We start from the raw sequence: 13,721 nt of genomic DNA, 5'->3' as shown, positions 1-13,721 counted from the left end.
GGGGTCATGAGTTTGAGCCCCACCTTGGGCATAGAGATTACTTAAACAAAACAAAACAAAACTATATCCTTGGTCTCTAAACTTTAAAAAAGCATGTTCCCTATCAGTAAAAAAATAATTTTAAGTGTACATCCATAATTAGGCATGTTTCTTAATAAAGTACTGTATAATACACATGCTTCTGTCAATCCATATATACTAAGTATCAGTCAACCCTAGTTCTTATTTTTTATGAAAAATAAAGATAAATACAGGATCTGATCTAATATTTTCTTCCCACACCCCACTGACCCCTGACAAATTACAAATTGGCACCTCCGACCGGAAGCTGGGTGGGGGAGGGTGGGGCTGGCAAGCGATGGCGTCCTTCAGGCTGCTGGTGGTCTGAGAACTGGGGAGTCAACCTCTTCCCTCAGTGGGCTGGACCTGGGGGGGGGGTTGTGGGCAGGAGAGAAGCACCTCCCACAGTGCTGCCACCTTCTTGAGCCAGCGGGAGGTGGGGTGAAGTTGAGCCTGGATTAGCCTGGGAGGGCAGGGAGGCTGCTAGAGCTGCAGGGTGGCCAGAGAAGGGGGTGTGGATAGGCGAATGCACCATGCCGCTGCAGGACGACACCCTCCGAGAGGTGTGGGCCTCGGACAGGTCCGGAAGCGCCCCCCCCACCACCTCACCTCAACCTATCTGAACCCTGGGGGGGCCCAGGTGGAGGGGTTGGGGAGGGGCAGAAAAGGGGAGGAAGACAGACTGATTGCATTGCTACCCTCAGTGGACATGAAGAGGAAGGCCAGAGCCCCGAGGTCCAGCAGCGCCCCAAGCAGGTATGTCACCCCTGCTTGGAAAGGAGGCAGGGAGAACCCCCCCACTGCGTGTAAGCCCTTGCAGGGAAGGGGATCTGGGAGTGGGACGCGTCCCCCTCAGCAGCGTCTGAGTGTTTCTTCCTTGTAGTTTTGCCTTTTTTTTTTTTTTTTTTGTCTCTTTTGAGGAAAAGGGTGTTTCGGGGCATGGGATGTCCAGGGGAGGAATTGGGACTTTGGGGCCTTGGACGCGGCCATGATGCATGCGAGGGGTCACCGTTCCCACCCCAAGAAGAAGGCTGCTGTTCCCCTCCCGATAATCCGCGGTTATTTCTGGCGGCTCAAGGGATTAGAGGGTCATGGGCAGCCCTCCGAGCCCCCCTTTCCTTCCTCTCCCTCCTCTTGACCCCCACTCCGCAGCGACCCGCCAAGGGGCAGAAGTTGAGGAAGAAGAGGACGGAGGCTCCCGAGTCCCCGGGCCCTAAGGGATCTAAGCCCCGGAGACCTGCCGGCGGGCGGGGGGCCGAGCCTGGGGGCGCCCCCGGTGAGGGGCCCGGGAGGGGTGCGGCTGAATCCTGGAGTCCTGGGGGTGGGGGCAGTGAGGGGGGAACTGGAGGGGTGGGAGAGGGCCCGGGTAGAACGGGGGGGGGGGGTTGGGAGGGATGTATGAAAGCCAGGGGAGGGGTGTCGGAGGTGGAAAGAGCGCCCAGAGGAGACCCCCACAGAAAGGAGCCCGAGGCGGGCAGCGTCCGGGGCTCAGGCGCCGTCGGAGGAGGGGGTCGGGCCCTGCCTGACCCCAGCCTCTCGGCTCAGCCGGGCGGAGGGGGAAGCCGCGGGAGGAGGCGGCCCCGCAGCCGCCGGAGGCCCGGCCGCCGCACACGGTCTACGCCAAGTTCCTCAGGGACCCCGAGGCCAAGCGCGACCCGCGGGAAACCTTCCTGGTAGCGCGAGCCCCGGACGCAGTGGACGGTGAGACGGGGCCGGGGGGTGGGGGTGGGGGGGAGTGGAGCGCGGGAGGGGGGCGCTGGAGAGAAGGCGCGAAGGGCCCGCACGGGAACCGCGACAGGGAGACGGAAAACTCGGGAAAAGAGCCTCTCTTTCTCCGGCCTTCTCTTTGAGCCAAAAAACCCCACTTTATTCTCTTGTTCTTTACTCCGTTTTCCGGTTGGGGAAACTGAGGCACGGAGCGGTTAAGAGTTTTGCCTTAAACTACAGCTAGGGGCCAGAGATAGCCCAGATGGGTCTGGCTGGAAGTCAGAAACGGACAAGGCCAGGAAGATGCGGAGGGGGAGAGGGGCGCCTGGGTGGCTCAGTCATTAAGCGTCTGCCTTCGGCTCAGGTCATGGTCCCAGGGTCCTGGGATCGAGCCCCGCATCAGGCTCCCTGCTCGGCGGGAAGCCTGCTTCTCCCTCTCCCACTCCCCCTGCTTGTGTTCCCTCTCTCGCTGTGTCTCTCTCTGCCAAATAAATAAATAAAATCTTAAAAAAAAAAAAAAAAAAAGAAGAAGAAGCGGAGAGGGAGAAACAGCGCAGGTGCGGTCATGGGGGGTGGGGGGACTGCAAGACAGGCAGGAGTGTGTGAGGAGGTAAGGGTCCCGGAGCGGGGGGAGGGCCCTACAGAGAAGGGCATTTCCCCCAGAACAGGATTGCCAAGGCCCTCGCATTCCCCCAACCCCAGCTCACTTCCCCGAACACCTTGGAATCACCCCCAAGGTTTGAGGAAGGAGCTAGAACTGTGTTTCTCCTATTGTTCCTGTTCCTGTTCCAGAAGGGGAGCCTCCCACCACCCCCCCTCATTTACCACTTCCCAGCCATCTGGGGGGACCGGGCTCCCAGATGATGGGGCCCACGCCAGCCCCCATTATGAGGAGCTTCTACCTACAGAGGATGAAGAGGAATCAGAGGACCACGAAGAGGAAGAGGAGGCGGAGAAAAAGAAGGAGAAAATCCCTCTGCCACCCAAGAAGGTTCCTAAAGAGAAGACTTCTGCCGGGGTCAAGGAGAGGAAGGCCAAGGCCCAGGGTCAGAAGGGTGAGTGTTGAAGGTACAGAGGGACCACACAGACTCGGAAAGCTAGCCCTGTCCTTCGGGGGCTTGGAGGCCTCAGTGATAGGCGAGAGTTGAGACATCAGAAAGCTCCCTGCTCGGTGGGGAGTCTGCTTCTCCCTCTGACCCTCCCCCCTTTCAAGTTACCAGTGCCTGGACGCAAGAGTCTCCTTCTCTGGTGTCTCCCCCATGACGGTCCTTAAGTACATAGTACGTGTGCTCCCCCTACGCCCCACCATCCCCACCACTGCCTGCCCAGGGAGCTCTGTGAGCCAGGTAGGACAGAGGATTTTAGTTTTGTGATTTTTTAGTGGTTTTTCTTTTAACTCAATATGTATTATTGTTATAATTTTCATAAAAGTATCAAAGCCATTACGGTAAAAATCAGCCAATGAAATAAATGCTATCACGGCTCTCTGGCCTGGGCACCTCGCCCTACAGGTACCGCAGGCTGGTCTAAATGGGGACAGGTAGCTAGGACCCTGGGCCTCTGTGGGAGGGAGAGAACACTGTCTGTAGCACCTGCCAGAGGAGGTTTTCTGGGGAGATGGGGTGGGAGCTGGGAATCAGAGACTCAGTTAGAAGGCCCGCATTCATTCATTCATTCATTCATTCATTCATTCATTCTGTAATGTCTATTAAGCTCCTGGTGTTTGTCCAGCCCTTTACAGACTCAGGATTAAAATGCAACAAGCAGGGTGCCTGGGTGGCTCAGATGGTTGAGCGTCTGCCTTCGGCTCAGGTCATGATCTCAGGGTCCTGGGATCGAGTCCCGCATCGGGTTCCCTGCTCGGTGCAGAGCCTGCTTCTCCCTCTCCCTCCGCCACTCCCTCTGCTTGTGCTCTTCTGTCTATCTCTCTGTCAAATAAATAAATAAAATCTTAAAAAAAAAAAAAATGCAACAAGCAGGGTGCCTGGGTGGCTCAGTTGGTTGAGTGACTGCCTTTGGCTCAGGTCATGATCCTGGAGTCCTGCGTCGGGCTCCCTGCTCGGCGGGGAGTCTGCTTCTCCCTCTGACCCTCCCCCCTCTCATGTGCTCTCTCTCTCTCATTCTCTCTCTCTCAAATAAATAAATAAAATCTTAAATAATAAATAAATGAAATAAAATAAAACGCAACGAGCAGAAGACAGACTCTGGGCCCTTGTCAGGTCTTCAGCCTCCCTGGGGACTGAAGAAATGATGAGTGGGTTGGAAAGTGGCCTTCAGCCCCAACAGGCTCTTCTCTGTCTAACCCCTACCTCCATTTCCAGGGGACCTGGGAAGCCCTGTCCCCCCAGCCAAACCTCTGCGCATTAAGAAGGAGGCGCCAGCGGGGGAGGGGCCCAAGATGAGAAAGACGAAGAAGAAAGGTGAGACTGGTCTCCCGAGGAACAGGGGACTCTGGGTGTGGTGGTGTGTGACTCCTTCACATCCACCCACACAGGGTCTGGGGAGGCTGACAAGGACCCCTCAGGGAGCCCAGCCAGAGTGAGAAAGAAGACTACAGCAGCCATGTTTCTGGTTGGGGAAGAAGGGCCAGCTGAGAAAGCTCCGAAGAAGAAAGGTGGGTGGTCGTGGCCTCTGGTGCCATGACATCTAGAGGCCGTCCTGGGGGTGGGGAACCCAAGCGCAGTGTGGGGTGAGGAGAGGGCTCTGGAGTCAGAAGACTTGAGGGGCATCTTACTCCCCACTTAAATAGCTGTGTGGCCTCAAGCAGGTATCTGAGCCTTTCTGAGTCTCTGATAATAGTAATATGGGAGTACTCTCTTGTGGTTGTGGGGAGGGTCCAAGTAAGACGTGGGTGTTAGAAGTGCTCCACAGGGTCAGGGATTCACAGGCTTGTACCCCCTCCATGCCAGGCACTTCCAAAGGCCCAGAAGAGGAGAGAAAGGAGGACGAGGAGGAGGAGGAAGAAGTGGCAGCCGTGGGAATGAAGAACAGCAATCAGAAGGGCAAAGCGAAAGGAAAAGGCAAAAAGGTTGGGATCCAGAGGGGAAGGGGGCCGAGTCCCCTTCAGGGAGCAGGGCAGGGGCCTGGGCTTGGGGGACTAGAGTATGGAACCTCGTGGGGAGGGGGGGCCGGGGGTTAGAATCTTGGCTCCCTCTCTGATGACACGATAGGAGGACAAAGGTCACCAGACTTGTGAGAACAGAGAAGGCGGTTGAGGGGTCACTAGGCTGGGATTGGCTCCCTGCGGGCCTGATGTTATCTGGGCTCTAAGCCCTCCCCTCTGCGGCCTAACCAGCAGCCCCAGCCAGAGATGCTCACAAAGCCACCACACGAAGAGACACCCCATCTTCTGTACCAGAGAGGGAGAACACGCAGGCAGAGTGTGCTCACTGACTGTGTGAGTTGTTAAAATATTTTCACGCTACTGCTCTGGGGCCCCAAGTGCTTTCTGCCACCGAATCCGGGATGGCCCAACCTTCCCGCAGCTGAAGAGTTAACACAGGCAGACAGGTGCCTCCAGAACCCTCCTCCAGGCCCACCAGGGTCCATTTGGACAGACCAGGCAGTTTCCAGGGGTAGAACAGGTTGTTAACTCTCTTGAATATTGCTCTTTCTCACAAATAGGACTCAGGCACCAACATGCACAAGCCGGGGTAAGCAGGAGAGGGGGGCCAAACTGGAGAGAGAAAGTGATGAAAGTCTTTGAGAAATTGGGTTTCCACAAGTGGAGAGATCACCCTGAGGGCAGAGCCGGGGTCCGAGCCATGTGGGTTTATTAGTTTGTTCAGGAGTGGTCAGGTCTTGGGGGACTGACTCACATTAGCCAACATCATCAGATACCGATATATAAACTAAAGGCCAGTTTCTTATCTCCCACGGGGAATATAACCGCAGTGCCGCCTTCAATACAGTAGGCCCTAGAAATTTACAGCTGTGGAAATGTTTGAATAAGCTCTGGCTTTCTCCACATCACATTCCAAACATAGTCTTGCGTTTCCCAAGTTTCTTCTGGAGCAGCCCAGAGTGGAGAAGAGATGCTCCCTTGCCCGGAGGCTAAGGGCCTGCTCACCGACACCAGCCTCACCTCACACGTAGTCCAAGCCTGCCCTCAGCAAAAATGGCCGACCGCAGCGTATCAGGGATTCTCCGTAGCTCTCATATAGCACACACCCAGGCTGGCAGTCCCCTCTCTTCCCTAGTGGGAAAGTTGGGGTTACGGTCTTGGCTCCCCCTCTTAGGAGGGATAGAACATGAGGGCAGAGGGCACCAGATCCAAAGGGGCAGCTGTGGGGTCACCAGGTCAGGCCTAGGCCACCCTAGTGTGGAATGCAACCAAACTGTGATTCGGAGTTTTTCCATGAGCAAGATAAGCTTATTTATTTATTCATTGTCTTACCTCGGTATTGCAGTCTGACAAACTACCCCCAAAACTTAGTGCCTTAAAACAACAAACATTTCTTTTCTTAGTTTCTAAAAGTCAGGAATCTAGGAGGGGCCTAGCAAGGTACTTCTGGCTTGGGGTCTGTTCTGAGAATGCAGTCAAGATGTCAGTTGGGTCTGCAGTCACTTGGGAAGCTTGGCTGGCAATAGAGGATTCACTTCTAGAATGGTTCACTGTCATGGTTGTTGGCTGGAGCCCTCTCCATAGGGCGGCTTGAGTGGTCTAATGACATGGCAGCCTACTTCCCCCAGGGCTCAAGAGTGGCCCAAGGGAGACAGCAAGGAGAAGCCACAGTATCTCTTATGACCTGGCCTTAGAAGTGACCCCTCCCCCCATCACTTGGGCTATATTCCATTGGTCAGAAAGACCAAACTCTGATACGATGTGGAAGGAGACTACACGAAGTGTAAATACCAGGAGGCAGGGAACACTGGGGCTCATCTTGGAGGTTGGCTGCTGCAGTCATTGATAATTTACCAAACACTGTAATGATATAGCAGTAGCTAATACTTCTATAACACAGCAGTTCATACCTTTGGCCCCACCTCAGTTCACCCGTTGACACAGTGTCCACACGAAAGAAGGTCTTTCTAAGGCTCTGGCTCTGGCACCATTTTAAGCCCAGTTCCACTTCTTACTAGCTGTGTGAACTTGGGCAAGTTGCTTAACCTCTCTGAGCCTCAACTTCTTCGGTAAAATTGGACAATTACTTCAGTAGTTACCTAAGAGAATTAAATTAGTTAATATTTGGAAGATACTTAGAGCTATGCCTGGCGCATTGGTAGACTTTATAGGAGTGTTTGTTAATATATAAATTAATAAGGTCTCTCCCGGGGAATCCATCCCCAACCTCTGCATTTCTCAGATGAGAAAACTGAGTCACAGGGTGGTTCAAGTTAAACATGACAGAGTTAGTGGTGGAACCAGGATTTGAACCCAAGCTGTCTGGCTCCAGATCCCAGGCTCTTAACCACAAAGTGAAGCAAAATAATAATAAAGCGCCAAGCTCCGCAGAGCCGCCTAGCATGGCCTGCTGGGCTGCAGGGGAAGTGAGGGGCCCAGCCCACTGTAGCTGGCCTGTCTGTTGTCTTCCACACAGAAAGCGGTGAGTCGTCCTGCCTGCCCTGCCTGTGTCCCGGCACTGGGGATCTGCTGAGGGCAGAGAAGCCAGGGCTCCAGGACTGATACACGCTCTGCCCCGACCCAGAAGGAAGAGAGAGCCCCATCCCCACCCATAGAAGTGGATGAACCCCAGGAGTTTGTGCTCCGGCCTGCCCCTCAGGACCGGACGGTGCGCTGCAGGCTGACCCGGGACAAGAAGGGCATGGATCGGGGCTTGTATCCCTCCTACTTCCTGCACCTGGACACAGAGAAGAAGGTGGGTAGGGGGGAGACAGCAGGGGAGAGAGAGTGCAGGTGCCAGGACCCAGGCTGGGGGGCGGCTAGAGCCAAAATGGGGGTGCGGGTGGAGTCCGACGCAAACAGGCCTTCCCTTTCCCCTCACTCACCTCCTTCCTTCACCTGTCTCCCCCTCTCCCCAGGTGTTCCTCCTGGCAGGCAGGAAGCGGAAACGTAGCAAGACGGCCAATTACCTCATCTCCAGCGACCCCACCAATCTGTCCCGAGGAGGGGAGAATTTCATTGGGAAGCTGAGGTGGGGTTGGGAAGCCCAGGGCCACAAGAGACCATGGCGAGTCACTTCCGTCTCCCTCTGCCACCACATTGGGCACTCCAGAAATGTCCCCTGCCCCAGGGCTTCCCACACTTGAGTGTGCACGGATCACTTGGAAGCATTGTTAAAATGGCCCAGTGGGTCTGGGTGTGGGGCAAGAGTCTTCATTTCTTTTTTTTTTTTTTTTAAAGATTTTATTTATTTATTTGAGAGAGAGAATGAGAGAGAGCAAGCACATGAGAGGGGGGAGGGTCAGAGGGAGAAGCAGACTCCCTGCTGAGCAGGGAGCCCGATGCGGGACTCGATCCGGGGACTCCAGGATCATGACCTGAGCCGAAGGCAGTCGCCTAACCAACTGAGCCACCCAGGCGCCCCAAGAGTCTTCATTTCTAACAAGCCCCCAGGTGATGCCCGTGCTGCTGGACCAGGGACCTCACTTGACATAGGTCATAAGGGTCCATGAGGACAGGGACCACGCCTGTCACATTCATGGTTGAATTCCCAGCACCTGGTACATAGTAGCGACTCAATAAAACATTTACTAAGTGAATGAATAAACAAATATCCAGCACCTACCCTGTGCTGTGTCTCCCCATATATCTCATCTAATCCTCACTGCGCATCTGAGAGGTAAGGGGAAGGGGGGAGCCCCGAGTCAGGTCTTATTTCTTATATTTTTGTATTTAACAAACACTTATGTAAGGCCTACCTACGTGTCAGGCATCGTTCTAACTTCCAAACATGAATCCATGTAGTCCCCTTATTGACCAAGTGGTAAATACTGTTATTAGGCCCATTTTACAGAGGGGGATGTTGAGGCTCAGAGAGTTCAGCCTGCCTAGGGTCAGTAAGAGATGGAGCTGAGATCTGAAGGTTGCCCAGTGTCCTTCCAGATCCAGCTTCTAAAAAGACCTCATGAGGGGAGCCTGGGGCAGGGGACAAGAGTTGTTCTGTCCTAAGACACCCACACCCTTGACGTAGGAAGCTCTCCAAACTGCCTGGCTATGAGGAAGGGTCTTGGAGCAGGGGTGTGGAGTCCCCCCAGCCCTGCCCCCAGCTGCACCCTGCTTGCAGGTCCAATCTCCTGGGCAACCGCTTTACCGTCTTTGACAATGGGCAGAACCCGCACCGTGGAGGAGGCAGCACTAATGTGGGGAGCCTTCGGCAGGAACTGGCAGCTGTGATCTATGTGAGAACACCCCCCAGCACCCCCCTCCCGGCAGGACCCTCCCCTTCGCAGGGACCGGCCTAACAGGCATCTCCCTCCCAGGAAACCAACGTGCTGGGCTTCCGGGGTCCCCGGCGCATGACGGTCATCATTCCTGGCATGAATACGGAGAACGAGAGGGTCCCCATCCGGCCGCGAAATGTAAGCCCAGCACCTCCCTGATGCCTCCCCCTGAGGGTCCTGTTCCCATGTGATCCATTCATGACCCACTCCTGGGGAGCTGGGGGGCAGGGGCTCAGGTTGCCCATACCCAACTTCCTGGGCACACTCATCACCCTGTGTCACACATTCATTCTGGAAACTCGGATGAATTAGGGGGTTTTGTAATTGAATTCACTGGAACCAATACAATGAGGTGCTTTTTTTTTCCCAGTGTACACCAAATCATCCATTCATATATTCATTCACTGAATGAGTTGTATATTGTGTATATCGTACTATACACATTCAGCGTATAATGAGTGCTGAGTATTATTCTAGGTAACTGGAAGACATCAGTGAGTAAAAAAGATCTGCCCTCCTGAAGCTGACATTCTAGCGGAGGGGACGGACTGTAGACAATAATTGTGACAAATAAGTAAATTGTGTAGAATGTTAGAAAGTGACAAGTGGTATGGAAGAAAGAAAAAGTCGGAGTGGGCCTCATTGAGAAGGTGACGTTTAAGCAAAGACATGAAGGAGGTGAGGGAGCAAGCCTATAGATATCTAGGGAGAGAGCATCCAGGCAGAGGGAAGAGCCAATGCAAACACCCTGAGGCAGGATGATACCCGGTGGGTTTGCGGTGAGAGGTGAGAGTCTCAGATAGGACCCGTATAACTGGTTTGTACTGGGAGAAACAGGAAGCCACAGCAGGGTTCTCAGGAGTGACTTGATTTGCCTTCTATTTTAAAAAGCAAAGGTTGCGTGTGTGTGTGTGTGTGTGTGTGTGTGTGCGTGTGTGTGCGTGTGTAGTCTAGGGTAAGACGGAGAGATGGGCCGGGGAGAGGTGGCCATCTTCAGTGTCAGTCGCTCGCTCCGCAGGTCAGTGAGCCCGGGACTGCAGAGACAGGATGACTGGCGTGCTCCATACTCGCAGTGATGTCACTTTACTCATTTACAAGGAAAAATAACACCCGTCAGCTGATCACACATCCTTCCATGCTGGCAAGTCACACCGTAATCAGAGGCCTGGCCAACCCGCGGGGCTCGAGGCACGGAAGGCTGTTAGTCTTGAGGAGCCGCGGGTCCCACAGCTCCTCCTTCCAGGCCCGGACTAAACACGCAAATGCTCCAGAGGCAGGGCCTCCCGAGTGTGTCTGGGCTTGGTGAGAACTCCCCAGGGCCGCTCCGGGTAACTCTTCATCATTTCACCGTCCATTCATTCTACAGTCGTTCATTAAAGCCAGGCACTGAAGATCCAAAATCAGCAAACAGGAACCATCAGAACAATCCGACATTTATTGAGCATGTACTCTGGGCCAGGAACTGATCTGAATAACATGCCATGCACTATTAACTGCTTTAATCCTCACAAGACCCTGTTGTGAGGGAAACTGAGGCACAGAGCCATCAATAAAATATGATAGCTGCCCTTTAAGTATCTAATTCTGCCCATTACAGGGTAGTGGGAGAAATAGTAAGAGCAGGTGTTATGGAGGGAGACTCCGAGCTAAGACGTCTAAATCAGACACGGGGTCAGGGAGCCTTCTCGGAGGACACGATCTTGCGCAGACTCACTCTAAGCCACGAATGTGACCAGTGCCAAGGGAACTCAGGAAAGAAGTATCTCAAGAGCGCTATCACGTAGGCACCACTCCTTCCTCTGAGAAACTCTCTTCTGGGACATCTTATTTTAACCACTGTTTACCTGTCCGTCTCCCCAAACACAACCGCGAGCTCCGTGTCAATCACAGCATGTCTAGTGCATCCTTATGATCAGGTGCCGGCATGTGGCTGTTCCGAGGACCCCTTGGGTGCCAAGGGTGCAAAGCACCTACTGTGTGCCAGATGCTACTTCCCAACCCTCCACTTCGGCATCCCACGGCGAGACCCATTCTCACAGAGGTCCACCCTGCCCACAAGGATACTGCAGAGACCAAGCTGCTTGGTCCTTGGTCAAGGATGCCCCGAACGGATGTCCATGTCCAGTCTGCACACTAGCACACACATGCAAAGGCATGCACAGGTCCCCAGGCCCCTTCCCCTCGGTCCTGAGATATCTCGGCCACCCCTAAATGTCCTCTCCCTAACACTCCCCTTTGGCACCCCAGGCCAGCGATGGGTTGCTGGTGCGCTGGCAGAACAAAACACTGGAGAGCCTCATCGAGCTGCACAACAAGCCACCTGTTTGGAACGAAGACAGCGGCTCCTACACCCTCAACTTCCAAGGTCGAGTCACACAAGCTTCAGTCAAGAACTTCCAAATTGTCCACGCCGATGACCGTGAGTATCTGAGGGCCCAAGTCGGGTTGTTCCCCACCATCTCCAGGACCCTGACCCTCCCTCGGGCCTTTCCCCACCACCTCTCTTTCTCTCTCTCTCTCACACACACACACACACGCACGCACGCACGCACGTGCACAAAGCTGTCCTTTCTCGCTGGAGCCAGAACATCCAGGGAAGTCACTCCCTCCTGCAGGGGCATTGACAGCTTGTTCCCAGGAGCCTCAGGTATTCCAAGCAGGTGTCTCGGGGCTTACTGTCGCAGGCCTTCTTTCTAGCATTGACCAGAGCCTGGGGTAGATACTGGGATATTCTGGGTAAGAAAGACTGTGTTGAAGGGAGAGTTAATCTGCTGGAGCTTGAGAACCACTGATAGCCCAACCTCTACGTGGTCAAAGAGGCTGCTGAGGCTCAGAGAGGGCGGCGCCTTCCCCAAAGTCTCTCAGCGACTCGAGGAGGTCCCACTGGCCATCAAAATTTATTTCACAGACACACAGGGCTTTCTATGTGCTAGGCACTGTTCTCTGGACTTTACAGATACTGAATCATTAAATCTTTGCAACAACCCTACCCCTCCAAAACCTGAGGAAGATATTATTATTGTCCCTACTTGGCAGATGAGAAAACTGAGGCATAGAGAGGTTAAGTAAATTGCCCAAGGTAGTACAGCTGTAAGAGGTAGAGTTGGCACAAGAACCCCGGTGGTCTGGCTCCAGGGCCCCAGCTCCCAACCCCTTCAAGATGGCCGCCTTGCAGGGCTAGGGAATATTAATCAAGCATCTCTCAATGCCTGCTCTATTGTCCTCTCTCAAGTAAGGTCAAAGGCCTGCCCTCAAGGAGTTAGGGAAACAAGATATGCCCAGAACACAATTAAGTAAAAATGTCCCTGTTAACAGGCCTGGGGGAGAGGTTCCCAGTAGGGTGAGGAAGTTTGGGATGGAAAGATACCTTCCAAGGGACTCCGGGTTCACAGGATTGGCTGACACTGAGCAACTTCTCCATCCCCCACTCCATCCTAGGGATGTGTCCCCAGTGTCACCTGTCCCAAGGCCTTGGAAAACTGCTCTCCAGATCACATTTCTGGTGGAGCCTGGTCTGCAGAGATCAGGGGTATTTTTAGCAACTTCCTGTCCCTATGGATGCTGGGGGAGGTGTTTGGGACTGGGGCTGGGAACCTGGACCAGATATGGGATGGGGCTGAGTGGAGCCACTCGATAAGGTAGGGACTCAGGGGGCTAGTGAAGGGAGAGAGCCTGGCGGTCTAAGATGGGACTTGGGGGCTGGGGATGGGAAGAAGGAATGAGGCCAGAGCCATTGTCTGGGGGAAGTGTGACAGGTTCCTATATTTAAGTGCCTGTCCTACCCATAGCCCTGGGTGGCAGAAGATAAGGCAGGATCCCTGCCCTCAGGGGCTTACAGTCAGTCAGAAGGCTGGTCAAGCGGCAGGCGGGGCCGGTTGGGCCAGATAAGAAGGGGTGGATGGGTGGAGGGTGAATAATTGAGTTGGTCGCTGAGGATTAGGGCCCCAATGCAAAGGAGGGAGACTTCTCCCAAAGTTGAGGACACTGTCTGCCAGGACTGGGACCCCAGGAGATCTTGCCCCCCCACGGGTCTGTGTCTACAGCCGACTACATCGTACTGCAGTTCGGGCGCGTGGCCGAGGACGCCTTCACCCTAGACTACCGGTATCCGCTGTGCGCCCTGCAGGCCTTCGCCATCGCCCTCTCCAGTTTCGACGGGAAGCTGGCCTGCGAGTGACCCCAGCAGCCCCTAGCGCCCGCCAAGGGCGGGGGAAAGGATTCAGTGGAGGCTTGCAGGGTCCACTCGCCAAAGCCCCCACTGAAGACTCCTCTCTTGTCCGGGGCTGACCCCTCACTGTCTCCGAGTGACCTCCATCCACTCCCCAGCCCGGCACAGGCCGAGGCAGGGAGGAGCTCAGACTGCGGTCCGACAGAGATGAAGAACATCTGGAGTCGGGAGCCGCACATCTGGTCGCGGAGCTAGCCTGAGCCGCTTCACCAACCGCCCCCCTTCCCCGCCCCGCGCCCCAGTCACTTCCTGCCCAGGAGCAGTAGTCAGTGTTGTTTTAACCCCCTCCGGGATCGAGGAGTGGGGCGGGCTCGGAAGAGGGGGTAGGTGATGCGGGCGGAACACCGGGTACACACATCCCCAATAAAGCCGCGTCCCAGAC

The 13,721-nt window shown here is 54.7% G+C and overlaps 1 protein-coding gene across 1 annotated transcript; it reads left to right on the top strand.

The window, feature by feature from the left end:
* Positions 1-361: 361 nt before the first annotated feature.
* On the top strand, positions 362-13,721 carry TULP1 (TUB like protein 1). The gene is made up of 14 exons (XM_081828075.1): positions 362-640; positions 765-816; positions 1,213-1,336; positions 1,606-1,761; positions 2,676-2,822; positions 4,089-4,187; positions 4,262-4,381; positions 4,677-4,795; positions 7,416-7,586; positions 7,750-7,862; positions 8,955-9,069; positions 9,151-9,249; positions 11,359-11,530; positions 13,155-13,721. Exons 1-14 carry the CDS (start codon positions 594-596, stop codon positions 13,286-13,288), a joined length of 1,668 nt encoding a protein of 555 aa, XP_081684201.1. The 5' UTR covers positions 362-593; the 3' UTR covers positions 13,289-13,721.

The sequence above is a fragment of the Leptonychotes weddellii genome, chromosome 8, assembly GCF_054177405.1.
Source record: "Leptonychotes weddellii isolate Sample4059 chromosome 8, ASM5417740v2, whole genome shotgun sequence".
NCBI lineage: Eukaryota > Metazoa > Chordata > Mammalia > Carnivora > Phocidae > Leptonychotes > Leptonychotes weddellii.
This window is presented reverse-complemented; position numbering and strand designations above follow the sequence as displayed.